The sequence below is a fragment of the Olea europaea genome, unplaced genomic scaffold (genome assembly GCF_002742605.1).
Source record: "Olea europaea var. sylvestris unplaced genomic scaffold, O_europaea_v1 scaffold1849, whole genome shotgun sequence".
NCBI classification, from domain to species: domain Eukaryota; kingdom Viridiplantae; phylum Streptophyta; class Magnoliopsida; order Lamiales; family Oleaceae; genus Olea; species Olea europaea.
Window position 1 is genome coordinate 3919 of NW_019236266.1, and position 22103 is coordinate 26021.

The 22103-nt window shown below is 32.5% G+C and overlaps 1 protein-coding gene across 1 annotated transcript; it reads right to left on the reverse strand.

The window, feature by feature from the left end:
* Positions 1–2164: 2164 nt before the first annotated feature.
* On the reverse strand, positions 2165–4166 carry LOC111378655 (galactinol synthase 2-like). Its single transcript, XM_023001885.1, has 3 exons — positions 3795–4166; positions 2833–3120; positions 2165–2684 (listed from the first exon to the last, which is right to left on the reverse strand). The coding sequence occupies exons 1-3, from the start codon at positions 4107–4109 to the stop codon at positions 2319–2321; spliced, it is 969 nt and encodes a 322-aa protein (XP_022857653.1). The 5' UTR covers positions 4110–4166; the 3' UTR covers positions 2165–2318.
* Between the last annotated feature and the right edge of the window lie 17937 nt (positions 4167–22103).

Here is a 22103-nt window from a genome sequence, read left to right on the forward strand (position 1 = left end):
TGGAGGTGGAGGTGGGGGGGGTGGGGGGGGGGGGGGGGGGGGGGGGTGATTATAATCAATATTTGGAATTAGACAAGCAAGAATTAAATGGAAAATTGTATAATTACTTGCCCCTTGAGTGTCATTCAATGAAATGCCACTAGTTTTAGAGTTGATATGGATTGACACTTGGAACACATCCCATATTATCTATTTTATTTGTAAATGTCTCGTAAAGTTAGTTTAAAATCCATTAATACCACCGCTATATATAAACATTCTCGATATCGAACCAACATTAGTTACCATTTAACCCGTGCGTGTATTTATCTACAAAACACACAAGGCAAGGAAAAAAATCAAACTATGTAATTTAATGTTACACGTGTGGCATGGTGTTAAGCACATATTAATTGAATCATGAAATAGGTTTCCTAATAATTGTGTTGCCTTTATTACATCCCCAACGTATGAAGTTGTTTAGCTTTTACTATAGCTAATTTTTATTTTATTTTATGTTTTTAAAAGTTATTCACTAAACTATTTTTTAGACTCTACATCACATTAAATTATCGAAAATGTTATCATGATTAGCAGAAAATTCACCTTATACGGTTACATTGATGATATCATTGGTTTAATGGCTTTGATGAAATGTAATTGTTGGAAGTTCACCCAAAAATAGCCCGTCGGTCCATATCGTTTTTAGCATGCTAAAAAACACAATAAGCATGACTTGACACACATTTGCCTTATTAAAAAGTAAAATTAGTGCGAAAATGTCGAGCCATTTTATCATATCAGTAAGGGTAGCAAAAGAGTCGAGTCGCGGTCGGCTTGACTCATTCCCACTAGGTCCATGAATGACTTGGATATTTTTTTGAGATGAACCATGCACTACAATAAAATGAACTTTTTAAAGCATTCGTTTACGGCGTACAAAAAGGACATACCGTAAAAATAGACTATTTTAATGACATGCGATAATGTATGTCGTGAATGATCAATTATGTAACGTATTTATCTCAATGCATTCTTTGCACACCTAAAAAGCTTAATATTTACGGCTTACATTCAAGACAAGTTGTCTTTTTAAAAAATTAGACCTATTATTCTTTATGTTATGCAAACGCATACCATAAATGATTCGGTAACAGTCTGCGTCTTTTTTTTCCTTTTTTTTTTTTAAATATATTTTACAGCATGCATCTGTAAAAGGCAAACTCTGTTGTAGTGATAGATTGAGCTACACAATTAATTTTTTTTTTTTTTTCACGAGTTAGCTTGTGGATTAGGGCTCATAATTTATTAATTCCTTCTAAAAAAAATACAAATCAAATCACAAGTTTGTGGTCGAATCGACTTCATCTATGAGGCCCACAAGCCAAAGCATCAAACTGATCCCGGATTCATAAGTTTGTGGACGAGTGGGCTCAATATATGAAGCCCACAAGCCAAAGTGTTGAATTGGGCTCAGATTGTGGACACAAGCTGAGCTCGGCTTGTGCATGAAACAAATTGAGGCCATGAGTCTAAGAGTTGACCTAAAGCTTATTTGGGAGTTATTTTTTTTTCTAAAAATTTGATTTTTTGACCGTTATTTCACTATTTCATTCGTTATATTTGACTTTTTCTCTCACAGGTGGATCCCACTTTTCTTCTAATTGTCAAAAAATCAATTCTCAAAATCACTCCTAAACAGACTATTGTAATCCTATCTAATCCAACTTGAAACGTTGTCACCTCTACATAGCTGGAGACACGTGTAGACAAAGTGAACATTAACATAAATAAAAGTGGTCCCCTCTTCCTGTGTTATTTTACAGTAAAGTGAAATCTTTTTCAAATTCAAAATGATATAAAATCACAACGTTTTATACATAAATGGAAGGATAGTAATCTAAAGTTAAGACCAAACTGCCTAATGCCCATACTTGGAAGAAAAAAATAATTGAATGACCACCATCTTAATTAAATTTCATATCTTTAAGTAAGATTTTGACCCAACAAAAACTTAACAGATACTTAAATCGTCTCTCCATGTAATTTATAAGTAGTTTATAAGGATATAAGTTTTAGGAGCGGGGCGGTGGGAATCCTTAAAGTTGGGATTCAACCTTTATAAGTAGATTATAAGGACATAAGTTCTATCTCAAGATTCCAGAATGTAGTTAAGACACAAACATCGGAAAATGCAGCTTATATTTTAATTGGAGATTTATTTTTATTTACATCTCCATTGTCCAGTTGCACTGCCGGACAATTCATACACAAACCAGTAATAAAGGTCTATATCATATACTTCCACAGATTTATATACAGCTCTATTACATATTCACTTAAAACCAGAAATGTTCAGTAAACAAGATGCGCCGCCAATGAAGCGGCTGCCTCGGAATAGGCGTAACCCAATTTTTACCATCAGCTACACCACAGCCAGTGATGGTGGCGCCACTCCTATAATCCAATGTCTCGTCGTTGTAAATGTCACACCATTTTTTCACTAGCATTTTCATATCTTCTCTGTCCATGTTCTCTTCTTTACCAGTGTACTTCCACGGCTTCGATCCAGCCACACAGTAGTGCACCACTTTCACCTTCTCCAGCTCGACCAGCTCAGGGTGGCGCCACAGCATTGCCACCAGTAGATTGTAAACCGGCGGTAATGGCGTTAAAACATCTCTAAAAAACATGTTCAGAAAGTCCTGCAAGTTTAGCCATCAACAGAGAGAAATCAGCGAAATGGCCTGAAAATGCCCTGAAATTTTACACCAGCTGAGCACGACGACGCAATTTCGATTTTCAAAATGAATATTACCCGCTGCATATAAAAATATAAAAATTCAGTTTTACCTGCTCTGCAAATGGGGATGGCGGGGTGATTTTCAGAGTGGTCAAGAGATCGCGATATGTAGAGATACTAGGCTCGAACATAAACATGCCGCCATTGAAATAGAACGGTGGCTCACGGCCAAGCTCCGCCGGCCACTGGACATTCTGTGAGCACGGCGCACCATCCATCTGACACAAGCAATCCACAACGCCGTAGAAGCCACCGTTCGGCGAGTCAAAGAGGTGGTCTATGTTATCAAACACTTGAATGTCTGCATCCAGGTATATCAATTTTCTGTACTCCACAAACTACACTCGAGATCAAAATAAATGTATTAAATCAATTATTGAAGAAAACATTTGTTCTTATCCTTAATTTTCTGGACATGCAGGGTACGGTCAAGTCTTGAAATATCATCATATTCATGCAAAATTAATTTGAAGTTTAAAACAGAATTATTTCTACTTGGAATCTTCAAAGAATCAAACCATAACAGCAAAAAACGGAAAACAATTGAAAAATAAATAAATAAATAAATAAATAAAATATATATATATATATATATATATATCTACAAAATTAAATAAATTATAATTTTTAATTACAGCACACTTATTAATAGTTAATATAGCCCCCATTTCACCCCATTATTTCAAATTATAATTCTTCCCCTCGTATTTTTAACCACACATTTTTTCATAAAATAATATTAAAATTGAATCGAAAAAATTTCCACCTTTGTTAACCCCAGATTTTCCAAATATTATTAAAATTGAAAAAAATAATAAAAAGAAAATTTAAATTAGTCTAGAATCGTGTGCGCGGAACAAAGGGTGTTTTAGAATTTTCTGTGCATCCTAATATTAAATACACAGAGATAGTGAGATACCGACGTGTATATATACAAACGTCTAGTCTGAAGATACGGTACTGCTCACGGCTACTCCAAATGCTGTAATAGAATTGGGTTGCAAAATCTCACCTCCCAAAGGCGAAGCTTACAGTAATTGAGTGCAAAGTAGGATCTGATATAGGGACCCTCCTTGTCACTAACTGGAGGATGAACTTCCTCAATCTGACGAAGGATACAACCCTGATTCACCAGCAGGCAGCGGTGCTCGGCCGGGACGTCGGCCAGAACCGCAACCACAAGCGGATACGCAGCCTTCACCTTCCTCAAACCCTTAGCCAAAGCCACTACCCCTTTCACATAATCACCATCCCCAGCCAAGAAAGTAACATAGGCACGGCCAGGCACGTTTGTTGTTGCTGGAATATCCTCCAGTGCAGGAGTCATAATTTCTGGGTTTGTCGATCACAGATGCTGGAAATTTCAGTACTTGATTCTTGAAGTAGGAGAAGAGACTCCAGGGGTGAAATTTATAACAATTTTTAGGGAAAAATTTCACATGAAGTCACCAAGTTTTAATGTATTCTACTTTAAACCCAAACTTACATTTTGTGCAGTTTAATCATTGAACTTTTATTTTTAACTCACTTCGACTATTTTGTGTTTCTATCACTAAGTTCATGCTTGGTTCGACTAAAAAGTTGATTAAAATTTAATTTAAATTTAATAATTAATTATAACCACACATTTTATGGGTGTTACAATTTTTCAGTCACACATTTCATTAACTTTTATCAAAATATATTAAAATTTTAATTTTATATAAACCAAACGGGGCTTAATGTATGGTTCTAATTTTTATATATATCTTATTTGTCACAGTTGATGATTCACCTTTAGTGATGTCAAATTTGGTTGGCCACCTTGGCAGAAGATGTCCATCCTGTTAAAAGATTTGGATTCTAATCCACTCGATCAGGCTCAAGCTAGTTCACATGTGTCAGCCAAAATGGACGGCAGAGATGGCAAAATAATCACCGCCGCCCTGAATGGGCCCACCCCGAGGAGTTGGCGGCAGGGTGGATTTATGTGGCAGTCAGCTATGGCGGCCACCTAGCTGAATACGTCGGGAAGAATTCCCTTTTTTTTTTTTTTTTCCGGATAATAGATAGAATTGTTAAATTATATCTTTAATAATTCATATTAATAACAAATATCATTGATAGCTCAGTGATTAGCTCTTTCATTGTTGAATTGGAGATTTTGTGTTTGAATCTTTTTAAAAGTAATATTTTTTTTTATAATTTTTGTATTCAACAATTTTTACCTAAATAGCAATGAAGGTGATTCGAACTTGTTACCTTCCTTAAACATATTGACCATTTTACCATCATTGTACTTCTTGATTTTTAAAACATAATGTGACAATAATATATGTTCAATTTTACTGATTTAATGAAAGTAGAAACATTCAAACCAATGATTTTTCCCTCTTCTTGATTTTTTTTCCTCTGATAAATTGATTTCAAAATTTGGTCAATTAATTCTAGATGAATTTGTATGAAAATTGACTTTAGTGTCATAAAGAATCTTTTAACAAAACTTATTTAACTAATAATATGTTTCATTTTTTGTTCACAAAAAATCGATTGCGAAAAAGTATAATCATATAAGCACATAAAATTGATATAAGCACATAAATAATTTTAATTTTATTAATTTAATAATGTTTGTTTAATTAACTTTAATTGTAAACTGAATATTCTCATTTTGTTAAGATATATTATCTATTTAATTGAAAAATTAATTAGGGCATTTTGTAGATTATGCAACGATTTTTTCATCTAAAATAAAAGTTCATACATAATTCTAGTTCTAGTGGTGTATCTAGTGTTTCTAGCTCCAATACGTTCGATTTTTTGAATATTATTTAAATTGAAAATTAATAAACCCCCCCCCCCCTATCATGGACGTTGGTTGTTGATAGTAAACTTTCAATGCTTGTAGTCCGCCCAACTAAACTCGATCCTTAGATTCGCCCCTGATTGGCCCCGTAAAAATGTTAAATGGTAGAGGATTCATAATGAATATATGCTTAATGAATAATATATATATTCATAATTCATTAAGCATATATGCTTAACGAATATATGCTTACCGGTCTACAGTTTACAAAGAATAATATGTGCTTAGGATTCGTAATTGATATATGTTTATGAATATATGCTTACTGGTCTATAGTTTACAAAGTGAAATTAATATGCCTCGTCCCGCCAAAAAATAAAAAAATAAAAAAAAAAATAATAATAATAATAATAATACATGGTGCAACAAATGGGGCAAGCCACTACCAGCCCCAAACCCACCCCATTGCCATCTCTAATGGATGATGGTGTCAAGCGTAATTAGAGTGACTGCAGATAATTCAGTCCGAATATTTCAATGACCGAACTATCCATTAAACTTCTAAGTATTTTGTAGATGGAAACATAACGTAAATTTTGGAATCAAGCCTGAGTCGAGGGTTTCAATTAAAATGCCACCCCAAACTTTATTATCTAATATGATGGTACCAATCTCTCAGCTCTAACATAATATCTATTTTTTTTTTCCAACTATGACTTAATTTAAATCACATTAAGTCCCTAGTTGATGGAGATCAAAATTAGATTTGATAAATATGTAGTTTTAAAAGCTGTAGGTATCATAGAATATATAGATAAAATTAATTATTAACTTTCACTTTCATAAAAGTTTAATTTTTAATCCTATCAAACATGCGCTAGAAAAAATGACAAGGTTTACTCCCACAGCCCACAATATTCAAGGTCTACAGGATGGCCCAATCTTCATATTTGAAAGGGAAAAAATTCATAATTAAAAAGTTAAGTGTCACCCATTCCAAAATTAAAAACAAAAATTTCAAATTCAAAAATCAAATATTTATTAACATTTATTTATAATTTAATTAATTAAATATATATAGATTTTTAATATATATTAAAGTAACATATCTATACAATTTGCCAATTTGGTGACAAATTAACGATTTAATTAGTCACATATTATTTTTTTTTATCATGAATCAAAATTTTTATATGTCACAAATTATTTTACAATTACAATTCAAAAATTTTATAGGTCACAAACCAAAAATTTATAAGTCACAATTTATTTATTGATCATAGATCACAAATATTATAAGTCACAAACTATCAAATTATCGATCATAAATTAACAATTTTTATATTACACATTTTTTTTATCACAATTTATCTTTTTTATTGATCACGTATTGCTTATTGGTTGCAGATTAACCAATTTAATGATCACAATCAATCAAATAATTTGTGATCACCACAACACTTGTGAGCGCCATCTCACCGTTGCCTCCAGCAGCACCACCACCACCACCACCACCACCACCATCGTCGCCAGAACCACCACCACCACCTTCAGACAACAATAGAACCAATTCCAACAAATTAACTCATCGTAGAAAACACCACTACATCACCACATAACTCAAGCACCATTACCACTACCACTGCGACAACCACCACCACACCACTACCAATGGCAAACACAACCAACAAAAACTCACAACAAATAGTCAGCACCATCACAACTTCACGAAAGTCGCCACCACCTCAAGATGTTACTATGCTGCCATTGAACAGCCCGACACAAATTCTCTCAGATCCCATCGTTTGTCGCTACAACAAATCTCGACATTTCTCCAGTTCTCATCATTTCCCCAACAAATTTCCCAAATCCCGACATCATCGATGCTGTGAGTCGTCGGAGGTACATGGCGATCTATTTCTTTATTTCTCATCTCCTCTGTTTCTCTTGATTTGTTTGGTATTGCGTTGATGATTGAGGTGAAGAAGGTGAATTTGTGGTGATGATGTCATCGGTGGAGACAAGGGTTGTTGTTGTGGCTGCAAGGTTGGAGATTTTTTTACGGGTGTGGAGAGGTGGTCGAGCGTGCTGATAGCGAGGTGGTGCCAGCGGTAGTGGTGACCAGGGTCGCTTCTGTGATTGTCGGGATCCGAGGCGAAATCAAAAAATTAGGCTCCAAAATGAACGTAAATACAAAATTCAACGATATATTATGCAACATATTGTTAACTTAAAATTTAAGATTAAAACAACAAACAAATATCTCAATTATCTCACAATTAATGAAAAAACTATTTTCCTTCTTTCAATATTTAAAAAAAAAAAAAAAAAACTTTGGGCCAAAATAGGCTCTTTGAGGTTTTGGGTCTGAGGCACAAGCCTCATTCGCCTGTGCCCAAGACCGGCTCTGGTGGTGACGACAATGTGGTGGTGCTATCAAGGGTGGTAGCAATGGCAAGCAGCTAGAGAAATGGGAGAAGTTGGGACAGAGAGAAGAGGGAATGGAGAGGGTGAAAACTTTTCACACTTTTTAATCACTCCTTCAACAAAATGTTATTATTCAAAACATTATTTTTACGTAATAATGACCTGTGGCCATGAAACGGCCAACTTCAACGACTTATAGTTTGGCAATCTTCATGAAAAATTGTAAGTTGGGGGAGTTGAACTGAAATTTCACCGCAACCTAGAAATTGACGAAAAAGGACAACGTGTAAGAGAGCAAAACACGTGGACAAAAAATGTCGAAACGCGTGGAAAAAACTTGTTGAAATATGTTTATCTGTCTCTTTGTAACGCATTTAGGTTTTTTGTCAGCACTGTTTATCTCTCTGTAACGCATTTGTTGTCCGTTACTACTTTTTCCTTAATTTATTATTGTTATAGAAATTGAAGCGGTGGAAATGCAAGAGTGAATTAAGGACACATTTGACGCGAGGAATATTTTTTGAGAACGGTAATGATGTTTGTCTAGGTTTGAAGACTGGAAAAAATAGATGATTTGACACTTTTTTTTTCAAATAATTTAATCATATGTTGACATCTGTACATTCTATTTTTGAACCTATTTTTAGCCCGTTTATGTAGCATCTTTCTTTTAAGAATATGTAATTTAAAAAGTAGGGAAATTTATGAAATTCATGTGTAAAAATATTCTATTAAAATAAATATTAAAGGATATGTTGTAAATATGGGCAAAATATGAAATTATTTATTAAAGATCAAAAAGTTTAAACGAGTCATTCAATTCTTACAAATTTTAACTATTAATAATATTATAAGATTGGTATTTTCAAACGGGTGATCATGCTACTAGGGTATGTTAATGTCAAAATATGATATTGATTAGAACTACAATTTTTAACAAAGTTGATTGTTTAAAATGATATCAAGACTAAAATAAGAGAAATTAAGAAAATAATGTTTAAGTTATTTATTTTGAAGTATATAAATTGAACTATATTTTTTATTGATATTGATACATTTATTTTATTTTATTAAATATTGTTCAATATTATCTACCCAACTAAATATGCCTCCAATGATGTTACATTGAAGAAAAACTATTTCATCCTATATTGATTGTACATGTTAGCCATTTTGCTTATTATTTTATAAAAAATAATTTTTATTTAACTTAATTTGAAAGGGATTGTATACAATAATTATTATAAATTCATTAGGCAAATTAACTTTTTAGGAGTGATCAGTTGCATAATTCTGAGTATATCTATTTGATTCATTTTGCACCGGTAAGGGATAGGATCTTGGCGTAACGGACAAAAAATTGCAGGGTGGAAGTTGCGAAAGTGTGACACACTACACGACGGAGCCACCGCATAAAGCCACCGCTTAAACGGTGACGGAATAGGGACAAACGCTTAGTGAGCAGTTTTTGCTGCCATCAATATTTGTGTGTAACATACTTTTTGTTTGTTTATCCGTTGGAAATTGCTAAAGATTCAAAAATATTTCAACTGAAAAATAAAATGTGTAATAAATTTCTGGAAGATCAAATATAATTTTGAAAGTCGGGGATGAAAAGTGCTCCGTTCGAAAAAAGTTGGTCAGTGACAAACTATGCATATTGCATAGACATGATCAAATTATTAAAAATGTGAGAGTTTAATGACTACTGTGAAATTTGACTAGAAGTTTGATGGCTATCAATATTTTTACGATTGTGCTGCATGTACATTACAATTTATAGATTTGTTTACCAATAAATGATTTGACAAGATTTGATCGAGTCATAGTCTCATTAAAAATAAAAAAACCTCACTTTCTTTTCATATCTCATCAATCTATAAAAAATTACGTAAATGGTGATGTACAACAAACATTTTTTATAATCGATTGAAGATTTAAATACAAATAAATAAAGTCATCTGTTTTATACACATCATTTAATATAAGATTGAGACGTGATCAATTTAGATTAAAATTAAAAAATTGATGTGCTAAAAAAAATAGGTTTCAATAAAATTAATTTTAATTTTTTTTTTTTTAATACCTAACTTTCATTGAGTTAAATATTTCAATAATTACTCAATTTATATCATGGTTATGACTTACTCACATACTTTAAAGTGTTTTAAAATGCTCACTGAACTTTGTTTGTTTACACCACATTCTTTACCCGTCAAATTATGTTTCCCTTATTGCTGACGTGAACGAAAATTTCACATGACAAGAAATACCACTGAGCTAAATTATTGAAGTAAATGTTTCATTACTTACCCATTGTATACTAGTCGCGATTTATTTACCAAACTTCAAAATCCTTCCCAATGTTCCCTCATCCTTGAGAGTTGCACTACATCCATCATTCGTTAGATTCTTTCCTCTTCATTATTAATGTATCACAAGAAAATTACACGTGACAAGTGATAGCCATTAAAAAATTATAACTCAACAAAACCATCCAACTCATCAAAATTGACATATGTAAAACACAAACACATAAACTTCTTTAAGCACCAATAGTTCGTGCCCAAATTTAACCCCAAAATATTCTAGCCTCCAATTCCCTCATCTTACATACTTATAACTAAATTGTATACTGAGATAGGGCCCATTATTTGCGATGAATGTGAGAAGCTACTACTTATAAATTCATATTCGTCAATTTACCATATGTCCAACGTCTCTCTAATCCTTGTATTCCATTTTTGCAGGTGTGTGCTCGATCATTTAAGGAAGCCAATGTCATCAAACTCCGACCAGATTGAGGAATGAAGAGCAACAAATACGAACATGACTTAGAAGGTATTCCTACCATACACCATCCAACATAGCTCAATGACATTTGCTTCCACAAATGGTCTGAAACAAACCGATAAAATGGAAAATTGGGATTAGATATGTCAAGTAGATGGTACAATTGATGGTTAAGACTTTATAAGTAGTAGCTTCTCACATTCTTTTCAAGAATCGGCACTGTCTTATTACACATTTTAGTTGCATGTAGGTGAGATTAGTAAATTGAGAGCTAAATTTTTTCAGGCTGAAATTAGGGACAAACTATTGGGTTTAAAGAAGTTTATGGGGCCATAGATTCACTTTTCACATATGGTGATTTTGGAGAGTTAGATGATTTGACTTAGTTATAATTTTTGTTTTTAACAATCATAACTTGTCATGTGAGATTTTCGTGTGACACGTTTTTAACGGATGGAACGAAATATGGCGAATGATGGACATCAATTGGGAAGCATTTTCAAGTTGATGAATAAATCGTGATCATAGTATTTGTTGGATGAGTATCAAAACATCTTACTTAGATAGTTTGGTTGAATTGTAGTTTTTTAAAGTCTTAACTCGTCATGTAGGACTTTTATTCAGCACATCAACAAGGAGGTGAATGAAATTTGGAGGATGATGGATAGAGTGCAGACAAACAAGGTTTAGCGAGCACTGTGAAGCATTTTAAAGGTTAGTAAGTAAACCGTGACCGTAATATAAATTGGGTGATTATTGAAACATCTTACTCACGTTCACCCACCTTATTACATGGAAAAAAAATTAATTGAAAAGGTCTTCGAATAAAATTAAAATTGATATATTTCAAATGGTATGCTGCTAAAAATAAATCCTAAAGTTAATCCATAAAAAGGCCTTATTTGAGTTTAATTTTACAGTCCAACATCTTATTCTCAAATAATCATAAGTTTTGTGTGTGTGTGTGTGTGTGTGAGAGAGAGAGAGAGAGAGAGAGAGAGAGAGAGAGAGCCTAAACCTTACATATTAATTTACAACTTCAAAAATCAAATGTTTCAAATTTAAAAATCGGATACAATTATTTCTTTTAATAATCAATTAATACTTATTATGTCCCTTTTTGATGAGGATTAAAATCGGATTTTTAGTAAATTTTCATAAAATTGATAAAATATGTGATTAAAAATTGTGAGTTTCATAAAATGTGTTGTTAAAATTAATTCTTGATTTCGACTTAAATAAAAATCTAGATTTTAAAAAGTAACAAACATAGGCTATTTTAGCAAACTAGCAAGAATTAGGTATGCACTGATACCACTTGTTAGGAATTAGAGACGAGATTATATGGTACAATATGAACTAGCAGTCACAACACAATAAATTTGATAGAGGAAATGAGAATTCGTTAAAATATGGAGAAATAATACAAAGATGTTGTATCTACAATATTGTCTAACTTATTCTAATTATAAAGAAGGGTCCACTTTATATAAGGAACATACCAAAACTTTAATACAAGCCCTAAAGGTGAAAATAACCTTTAAAAAAGTGCCAAAACACAAAACGAATCTCGGGCTGAAACACAACGTTGCTCGAGCTCGAGTGCAGGTCTAGCGCTAAGCGAACGGGACACTGGCTGCTTGAGCGACAGGTTGGCGGTGAGCAGGCGCAAGCTCCTTGCTTTGAGCACTTGAATGGGAAAATTTCAAAATCATTCTTTGGTCCGTATTTTGACCTCTTCCGGCCCATTTCAACTAATTCACCAAAATCCAACCGAATTTGGATCGAATTTCAACAAATCTCCAACTTAAACAAAATTTCATGTAATAAATCAAATTTCAAAAATTTTCCACATAAAGACAAATTTCACTATAAGGCAAATACTGAAACTTTTCAATAAAGACTTCAACCAAATATCCAACGAACAAAATTTCCACATCTTCCACAAAATCCAACTAGAATAAATGAATCCAAACACTATTTAGCATAATTATCTCGCGTTCTCAAAATTTGTCCAAATTATCACCATGAGCAACAAAATCATAAATAATTCAAAAATTACCAAACGAATCCGAAACACACCCTAAAACAAAATCAACACCACAAAATACTTTGGTAGAAGGTTCTTCTCTAAACTCAACACCTTTTAGTCAACACTATCATAACTTGTGAATCTAACTGAACTGTATTCTTCAACGTAGACCACAAACCAATCTCCAACACTATTGTCACAAATTTAATATCTACCAAAGTGCCAAACCTCTATTGATTGATCTTCAAAGATTCTGCAGAACTCTACAAGATATGTAACTGGGACCTCTGTCCGTATAATACAAGACAAGCATCTTTACTAACGCTCAAAGTTTCATCTTCACCAGTGAACTTGTATTCTTTTGAATCAAGAGCACTAAAAGAGATAAGATGTCTATTTAAATCTAGAGCGTGTCTCCCTCATAAAGTGTTCTAACTGTCCCATCAAACATTTTAATTCTGATACTTTCAATACCAGCTATCTTATAAGGTTCATCTTTACACATTACCACTTCACCTTTTGAAATGGTTTCATATGTTGAAAACAAATCCCGATTGGAACAAAGAAAATCGTAATTTGTATCAAGAATCCAATCATCGTCACGTTTAGGTTCATCATCAGAAATAACCAAAAGTTCTCCATCATTGTAGCAATTTCTGCAATGTCGGCTTCACTTGAAGTTTCTGGTTGCTTTTACTTCGGATTCGCAAGTAATGTTCTTTATATTGCAATTTATAAAAATCTTTCTTTTAACTGCCTCTTCTTTATGCAATAGTTACAAATCTTATTAATGAAGTTAGACTTCGAACTGCCCCTCTCATAAGCACCATGAACAATAAGGCTCTTGTTCGTGTAAAATCCACAAGTGTATGAGATCGTTGATAAACAACAAATTAAGTGAGTTGAGTTATCTTCACATGAGGAATAATGTTTAATTATGGTTTATTACTTATAATCAAATTTGATAAAGAGTAACACAAAAGAGGTTGTTTTGATTTTTATACTAAGTATAATTACAAAAGCAATAAAAATGGTTTTATGGAATTTGAGATGAATATTTTGGATTTTTGAATCCCTTATTAATGTTTTTTTCCAATTATTGACCCGTATAAAATAATATTTTTTTAGTATTAATGATCATTGATAATCTAATTTTATTTAATATTTTTTCGAAATATGTTATACATATGTTTAACACGACCCAATTATACTCCTAGTCCCAATTCATATGAAAAATATATATTAATTCACAGAATTTATCCCACACGATTGCACCTGTTGTAAATATTATTACTAATACTTATTATCCGTTTGTTAAATGTGTAGTGTTCTACATACTTTGAGCCTTCTAGTACTGCGAATAGGCAGTAAGTTATTTAAGTGGTGACCAATCATTCAAACAATGCAATATGAATGCATAAGTAATAAAAACTCAAGAAAATCACTAAATTAACGAATCTTGAATTGAAATTAGCAACTAATAAGGTTCATCATTCATCCAATGCAAGAAGAATTTAGCATAACATTCTTATAATCAAATTACACAAGAATAATTGGAAAAAAAAAATACTCAAAAATAAGAAAGATGGAATAAATAGGAGAAATTAATCTTCTTTGCTCAAATCTTGAAATTGAGCTATGAATTTTCAAAATCCTTGTATGATTCGCCTTTGAATTGATGTATAGACTTGTTCTTCGCCTCCAAAATATGTAGAATATAATGAAATTTAGGTCGAATGGATTATCCTCACGTTATGTCGAGTTTTGATATTTAAAGGACGTAAAAAATATTGCATTAAACTGTTACCAAAACAAAAATAAGAAAAATCAGATTTTTCCCCCTTTTTGTACCGAATGCACGTCTAGGCATAGCTAGGGAGCTTGGCTTGTTTGGGGGCACCGTAGCCGTCTCTTTTTGGTTGAGGTGTGCGCCTCACTTGGTTTTGGCAGCAGAATAGCTTTCAATATTTTTGTCATAAGATGTCTCTTTCGATATCCAATTTAGGTGATTCAAAATATTTTGAAAAGCTAACTCAAAGGGCTACAATTCTTTTAGAGGTATCATTTTTCCAATTCGAATATTTACTACACCAGTTGAGGCTGAAAATTCGGAGCATAACTCGTTCGGCTGGAAATTGAAATTTGATAATATTTTGGCTACATTTCATTCCTTTTTCTTCTTTTCTCATCCAATTGACACCTAACTCTCTCAGATCTTCATCGTGTGATCCATCACAACTTTTAATTATTAACATTTTAGTCCCCACACTTTGAATTTCTTCCCATTTTTCTCTATTTTTAGCTTCTTTTCTCCAATTATTAATCAAATCATGAGTTTTATTTATTAAACATAATACATAACCAATTAGGTAATATTTCAATCAAAAAATTATAAAATATCATTATTTAAAACCCTGAATAAGTGTATAAAATATACTTATCAAACTCCCAAACTTGAATATTTGTTTATCTTCAAACAAAATCACAACCTAACTTGAAATAAACACACAAACATGCAAAAGGTTTAGCTCAATAACCTAGCTTTTACCTCAGGATTGAGATTATAATAGTAAATCTATAAACATTTTCAAGATTTCATTACCAAAATCAAAATTTAATTTTCCAATGCAAAGGTGATGTGTGTGTGAAAAATGAAGTAGAACATCATGAATACACAAGTAGTTTCATTCCCAACCCTTAGTGGTCAAACTGTCCTTTCATCACTCGTAAAGTTCACACACATTCAAACTTATTCTTTTCGCCCTTTTCAAGTGTGTGATCTAAAGTTGAATCATTATTCTTATCTTCACCTTTCTAGTTTAAATAAATTTCACTAATTCCAATTCAGCACTTCAACGAACATGGATTTTCCAATTATTTTGATTGCTTCAATCTCTAATAATCGACTATGTTAATAGTCGCTTATCAAAAGTCAATTTTCAAATCACCTTGCTAGTGCATCTTTTGTTTCATACACCTGCTTTTTCAAATTTTCTACTTTTTTATTTGCAACATTCTCTCCATTAAACTTTTTAAATGACCTTGTAGCAACCTTTTGGTCAATGACTCTCAAGTCAGACAATTTTAGGGCAACATGTTTTAGACACCATTACAAGTTTAATAACCTGAGTCATAAATACTATGAAGAGAAGTTTTAAAATATTTTTCTGCCTCGATTAGTATAATGCCCCTCACTAAACACCCATTTAATCAAATTGACCTCTAACTTAAGACTTTCAAATAATTTTGTGCCATTGATTTTAAACAATCCACACAAGATTTTCCACACATGAAATCCCAATTTATATCCACATCTTCATACAACAGTGAAATCATTTCCAAACTATGTTAGATTTGGTCTAAGGATGTATAATTTGGTGGTTTGAATTAACATTTAAGGTCCACTATTTCAACCTATCAAAGTATAAATCAACTCATTCAATCATAATGTCTAAATTAACTCACGTGTGCAAGTAATATCAAATTTCACATTGAAAAGCATCAATCAATCTAAGCATGCACCATATTCAATGTTCATAAATCAATACATGATCTCAAATAAATTGATCGTTGCCAGTCATGCCATCTAATCCACACAAGCAAACAAATAAAATAAGAATTTATTTTTATTTCGAAAATTCTCAATATTTTTTTATGTTTTTCTCATGATAAAGCACGCATAATAACACACAAAAGCAAAAACTCAATATTTTTCCATCTTCGAACTTAAAATAAATATTGTCCTCAATGTCTAAAGTAACGAGGAAGAAAATACTCCCCGAATTTATTAGGAGGTGGCGAATGTTATGGCATGAAGTGCATGGGCTGTTAGGTCATCTTCAACACGTTGAGTCTTTGGTCGATGTTGATTGGAGTGTTCCGTGATATTGTATTCTTGAAAAATCAAATATTAGAGATCAAACATCATAGTACAAGTATCACTTACTCCAAATATCTCAAAAACCAACAATAAACTTACTGGCCTAAGGGAAAATGGGCATGGAAAGTGAGTGAAACCTATAAAAATAAAAATAAACTCTTATCCTGAATCTAATAAATAAATAAAAGGGAAAGAAAATTGAGTTGTCTTCCAATAAGTGCTTATTTATAGTCTTTAGTTTAATTTTGGCACTCTAAATCATGAAATGTTGAAGAAAGTTTTTTATGCCTTGCTCAATTTGCTTCTTTTGACTTTGCTTAACTCCTTGTTGAGTCTCCAAATTTTGACTTTGCCCCCTTCAATGTGATAAGACTTGGCTATTGCCTTCAAATCAAAACCAACTATGTACACTTCTTCCTCTTCTTTTGGCTTAATTACAAATTCAATTGTTGGACAATTGATGAAGCCGAAAGAATGTGTATTAATTTCATCTTCATTGATTGCTACTTCTTTGCTTGATCCATTTGTAATTAATTTTTCATCCTCTTTATGTTATTCTTCAATAATTGATCTCTTCGAGTTGAATAGCTAGCTCATAATCTAAATCTACGGACAATGATAATTCTTTCCTTTTACCCTTTTCAAGTGGATTATATCCACACCTTTTAAACTCATCCCAAAATAAGGAATCTATTGAACGTATTTTACTTTCATCTAACATGACAAGTTCATTATAATAGTTTGCAAATGCCTTCTCATTCCATCTGCGAGAACTAACTCCCTTAAAACTAATGTCCTCTTCCACATATGTAGATATGTACTCACCCTTAAACATGTAGCCTTATTCAAAGTTGTCAGTTATCTATTTTTGACATCTTAAAAATTGTTTAAATCACAAAAATTTGTACATAAAGAGATTAGGGCATGTATGTTAACATTCTCCAGTCATCCCATTACAAAGCCCAGAATTTAGGTCTTCCCCAAGCAAATCCCCATCATCCATATCAAGATTTCACGTTACAAACATATTTTACTCTATCAACATTATCGGAACTATGTATATACTTCCAAATAGTACCTAGAAAAGTACCAAGCAAGAGTGATTAGGGTGAATAGCCCAAATCGACAAAAAGAATAATCGAATCCAATATCAACTATTAAACTAGAATTAAACAAATTATTCTTCGACAACAGCATCGAAAACTTGTTCATACGAAACCCACAAGTGTATAGGATTGTTGACAATTAATAGATTAAGTAAGTTGAGTTATGTTTCACGAGAAATAATATTTAATTATGATTTACTAGTTATAAATTCGACAAAGAGCAACACAAAAGAGGTTGTTTTGATTTTTATACTGAGCCCCCGTTTGAGCCACATTATTGTAAAAATGAGAATGAAAAATATAATCGTTATGAGCTCCATACAAAAGATAAAAAGTCAAATATGGCGGCTTAATATGATGGATAACGATCATATTTTTCATTTTAATGAGAAAATAATGCGACTCAAACAGGGCCTAAGTTTTACTATGAAAACGATAATAGTGGTTTTATCAAATATGAAATGAATATATTGGATTTTTGAATTTCCCTATTAATACTATTTCCGATTCTCAACTCGTATAAATTAGTATTTTTTTTTCTAATGTTAATGACAATCGATAATCTAATTTTATTTATATTCTTTTCCAAAATATATTAAACCTATGTTTAATACAACCCGAATATATTCCTAATCCGAATTCATATGAAAAACATGCATTAATTTATAGGATTCATCACACAAGATTGCACACGCCATAAATATTATTTCTAATACTTATTGTCCGTGTGTTAAATATGAAGTGTTTTATCTATTGTGAGTCTTCGAATACTACGATTAAGTAACAAGTTATCTAAATGGTGGCCAGTCATTCAAATAACACAATATAAATGCATAAGTAATCAAAAATTCAAGAGAATCACTAAATTAATGAATCTTGAATTGAAATTAACAACTTATAAACTTCATCATCCATTCAATGCAAGAAGAATCTAGCCTAATATTCTTATAGAAATTACACAAGTATAATTGGAAAAAATCACCCGAATGGAAGATCCCCACGTTCTGGTAGGATAAATCCACGTTCTTGGTTCAAATTTTGAAATTAGTCTATGATTCTTCAAAATCCTTGTACGATTTGACTTGATTGATAGATAGACTTGTTCTTTGTCTCCAAAATATGTAGAATATGATTCAATTTAGGTCGAATGGAGGATTCCAGCGTTCTGGTCGAGTTTTGATATTTAAAGGATATCACAAAGATTTATTGAATTGTTACCAAAACAAAAATAATAAAGTCGAATTTTTTCCCTTTTTGTATTGAGGTGCACACCTAGGCATAGCCAGGCAGCAGCTTGGCTTGTTTGGGGTACCTCAGCCCCCCCCCCCCCCCCCCCCCCCCCCCCCGGTCCCCCCCCCCCCCCCCCCCCACTTTTGATTGCAGAGTGCTCTTCACCCAGTTTCGGCAACCAAATAGCTTTTAGTATTTTTTTCGTAACTTTCTCTCTCGATATCCTATTAAGGTGATGCAAAATGCGTTGAAAATAAAATTCAATTGGATACAATTCTTCTAGAGTATCCTATTTTGAATGTTTAATATACCAAAAATATGTCTCAATGCCGAAAATCCAGATCATAACTCTTTTGACTGAAAATTTGATGTTTGATAATATTTTGGATTTCGCCATTCTTCTCCATTTTTAGCTTCTTTTCTCCAATTCTTCATCAATTCATGAGTTTTACCTATTAAACGCAATACATAACAAATTAGGTGATATTTCTATTAAAGAACTATAAAAAGTCATTATTCAAGGCCCTGAATAATGTATAAAGAATACTTATTACTTCTACTTGAGCCTCAAATTCAACCCTAAATCCTTTTCATCATACTAACCTCCAAGGTTTCCAAATCAACGACAATTTCTTTAAAAGCAACAAGGTAATTTTCTAAGGTTGGTACTTCTATCATACAATAAGAATACAAATGCTACTTTAGGTACAGTTTGCTAGTTAGACTCTTAGTCATGCAAAATTATTCCAACTCCAACCATAAAGTAGCTGCGACTTTCTCCTTCAAAGCACCTTGAAAATATGATTCGAAAGATAAAGACGAATCTTTGATATGGCTTTTCGAGCCTTACGTTGTTTTTCCTCTATCGGCCAATTTAAGGGCATCTTGTCAAATCCAAACAAAGCATCGTCTAAAACTATCTGAGCGAGCACTGCTTGCATCTTACCTGCTACAACAAGAATCTAATGTTGCGATCTAAAAGATAAATATCATGTTTCATGGTTCCAACTCAAGAAGAAAATCTCAAACAAGTAAAACCTTAAGCTCGGATACAAATTGTTAGCAAACTAGGAAGAATTATGTATACTTTGATACCACTTGTCAGGAATTAGTGAAGATATTATATGGTACAATATGAAGTATCAATCACAACACAAGAAGAACACAATAAATTTGGCAGAAGAAATGAGAATTCATTACAATATGGAGAAGGAATACAAAGAGATTGTGTTTACAATATTGTCTAACTTGTTCTAATTGTAAGGAAGAGTCTACCACACATAGGGAACATGCTAAAACCGTAATACAAGTCCTAAATATGGAAATAACATAAAGAAAAAAGTGTCAAAACGTGAAATAGATTACGAGCTGGAAGATAACGACGCTCGGGCGCCAGCCTGACGCACAACGAGCAAAAAAACAATTATGTATAATTTCTCTCTTCTCTCTCTCTCTCTCTCTCTCTCTCTCTCTATAATGCAGATCTGTACATCCTGTCGTTGCCACCAAGGTCACTATCACCGAAAATCAACTACTGATTAAATCACTCACTGGTCTAAAAATGCCAGATCAAATGAATTTGAGAAGGCTGGAGGTAAGAACAGCACGTGAAAGCTATAGAGAAATGCATTTGGAGGTATAACAAAGGCATCGAAAGGTGGTAAAGGAGGGAAAAATTAGGCAGAGCTCGAGGTTTTTAAATCGTATTTGTATATGTTTGATGGTGAAATAGCTTCCATTGTGGCCACCGTTTTTAGAGTTCCACACAAGGATTTCGTAATGCTTAGACAAGAATAGACAGATTTTGGAGTATTTTGGGTAATGGTTGTAAATTTAAAGTGACGACTACAATTTTGGTTATGTCGACGATGGTGGTTTGAGGTAGGATGAGAATAGTGATTGTGAATAATAATTGAGCAATTTATGACTAATAAATAATTTTTGACCTAATAAATTTTGTCTTCATGTCTTTGATGTTGTGTCAATAGTGACGCTCTGCGATTGTGACCGTAAATTGGACGTTATTATGATCATGAATTGTTTAATTAAATATATGTCACAATATTTTATCAGAGATCACAAAATGACAATAATTGCAATAATATACCCATGACAATCGCCTTCTATCGTTGTGTTCTACTTCCATTATTTCAACCAATACAAGAATTTCACCTTCCTCCACAATTGCAGCCTTGGCTTCCAGCATTGACGCCAATAGGCTCAATTCATACATCAATTTATCCAACATGTTCGACCTAAAATTCGCCGTGAATTCCACCAGATTCTTCATGATGCCTGCTTAAACAGCCCTAATTTTATTCTTACACGGAACATAGCGAATACAAAGCCTATCGACCAATGGCAATTTTATTCTCTTCGATATGGGAGAGCCGACTTAAATCAAATCCTTATTTTAATCCATACAGTGTCAAATTAAGAATCTATGGCTTCATATTTCTGTAATTGACCATCATTTGACGAAATTATTGATACAAGAGGTTTAATTGAGCATCATTTGAAAAAGTAAAAATAAAAACAAATAATAATAATAATAACTTGTAAGGTTGATATCTGATATTAAGGGTTGGAACTTGGAAGGACCATTTTGGACTCAAGAAGAGTGTGGATGTAGCTAGCTTGGTCTGCTTGAGTGGTGGTGGTGGTGGGTAGTGGATCCACTAGCTTGAGTAGTGGTGGTGGTGGTGGGTAGTGGAACATAAGGATAGGCAAGAGAGAGCTTTTTTTTCTTTTTCTTTTTTTTTTTCAAATTTAATTCTTAATTATATATTTGAGACTCGTTTTTATTTTTTATTTTTATTTTTATTTTTTGAATAAGTTGGGAATATAATTGTAATTAATTATTTTTCCTTCTTTGTTATATTTTTTTTATATTTAAAGAAGTGAGTATATTCTTCATTTAACAAGATTTTATTGAGAAAATGGAAGAAAATACTAGGGGTAGTTTTCTACGTGTTTCAGTTTTTAGTTTTGAATTTATTTTGAATTTTGAGTTTTGAGTGCCTGTTTTGAAATTGCTGAAAATACATTTTTTTTTGTCATTCTAAAAG

What these genes read in the sequence shown, in the direction of transcription:
- LOC111378655 (XM_023001885.1), bottom strand. Translation starts at nt 4,109, where the DNA reads ATGACTCCTGCACTGGAGGATATTCCAGCAACAACAAACGTGCCTGGC. An exon ending in GTAAGCTTCGCCTTTGGGAG is followed by an intron (nt 3,121 to 3,794) that starts GTGAGATTTTGC and finishes TCTCGAGTGTAG; the next exon opens with TTTGTGGAGTACAGAAAATT. An exon ending in CATCCCCATTTGCAGAGCAG is followed by an intron (nt 2,685 to 2,832) that starts GTAAAACTGAAT and finishes CTAAACTTGCAG; the next exon opens with GACTTTCTGAACATGTTTTT.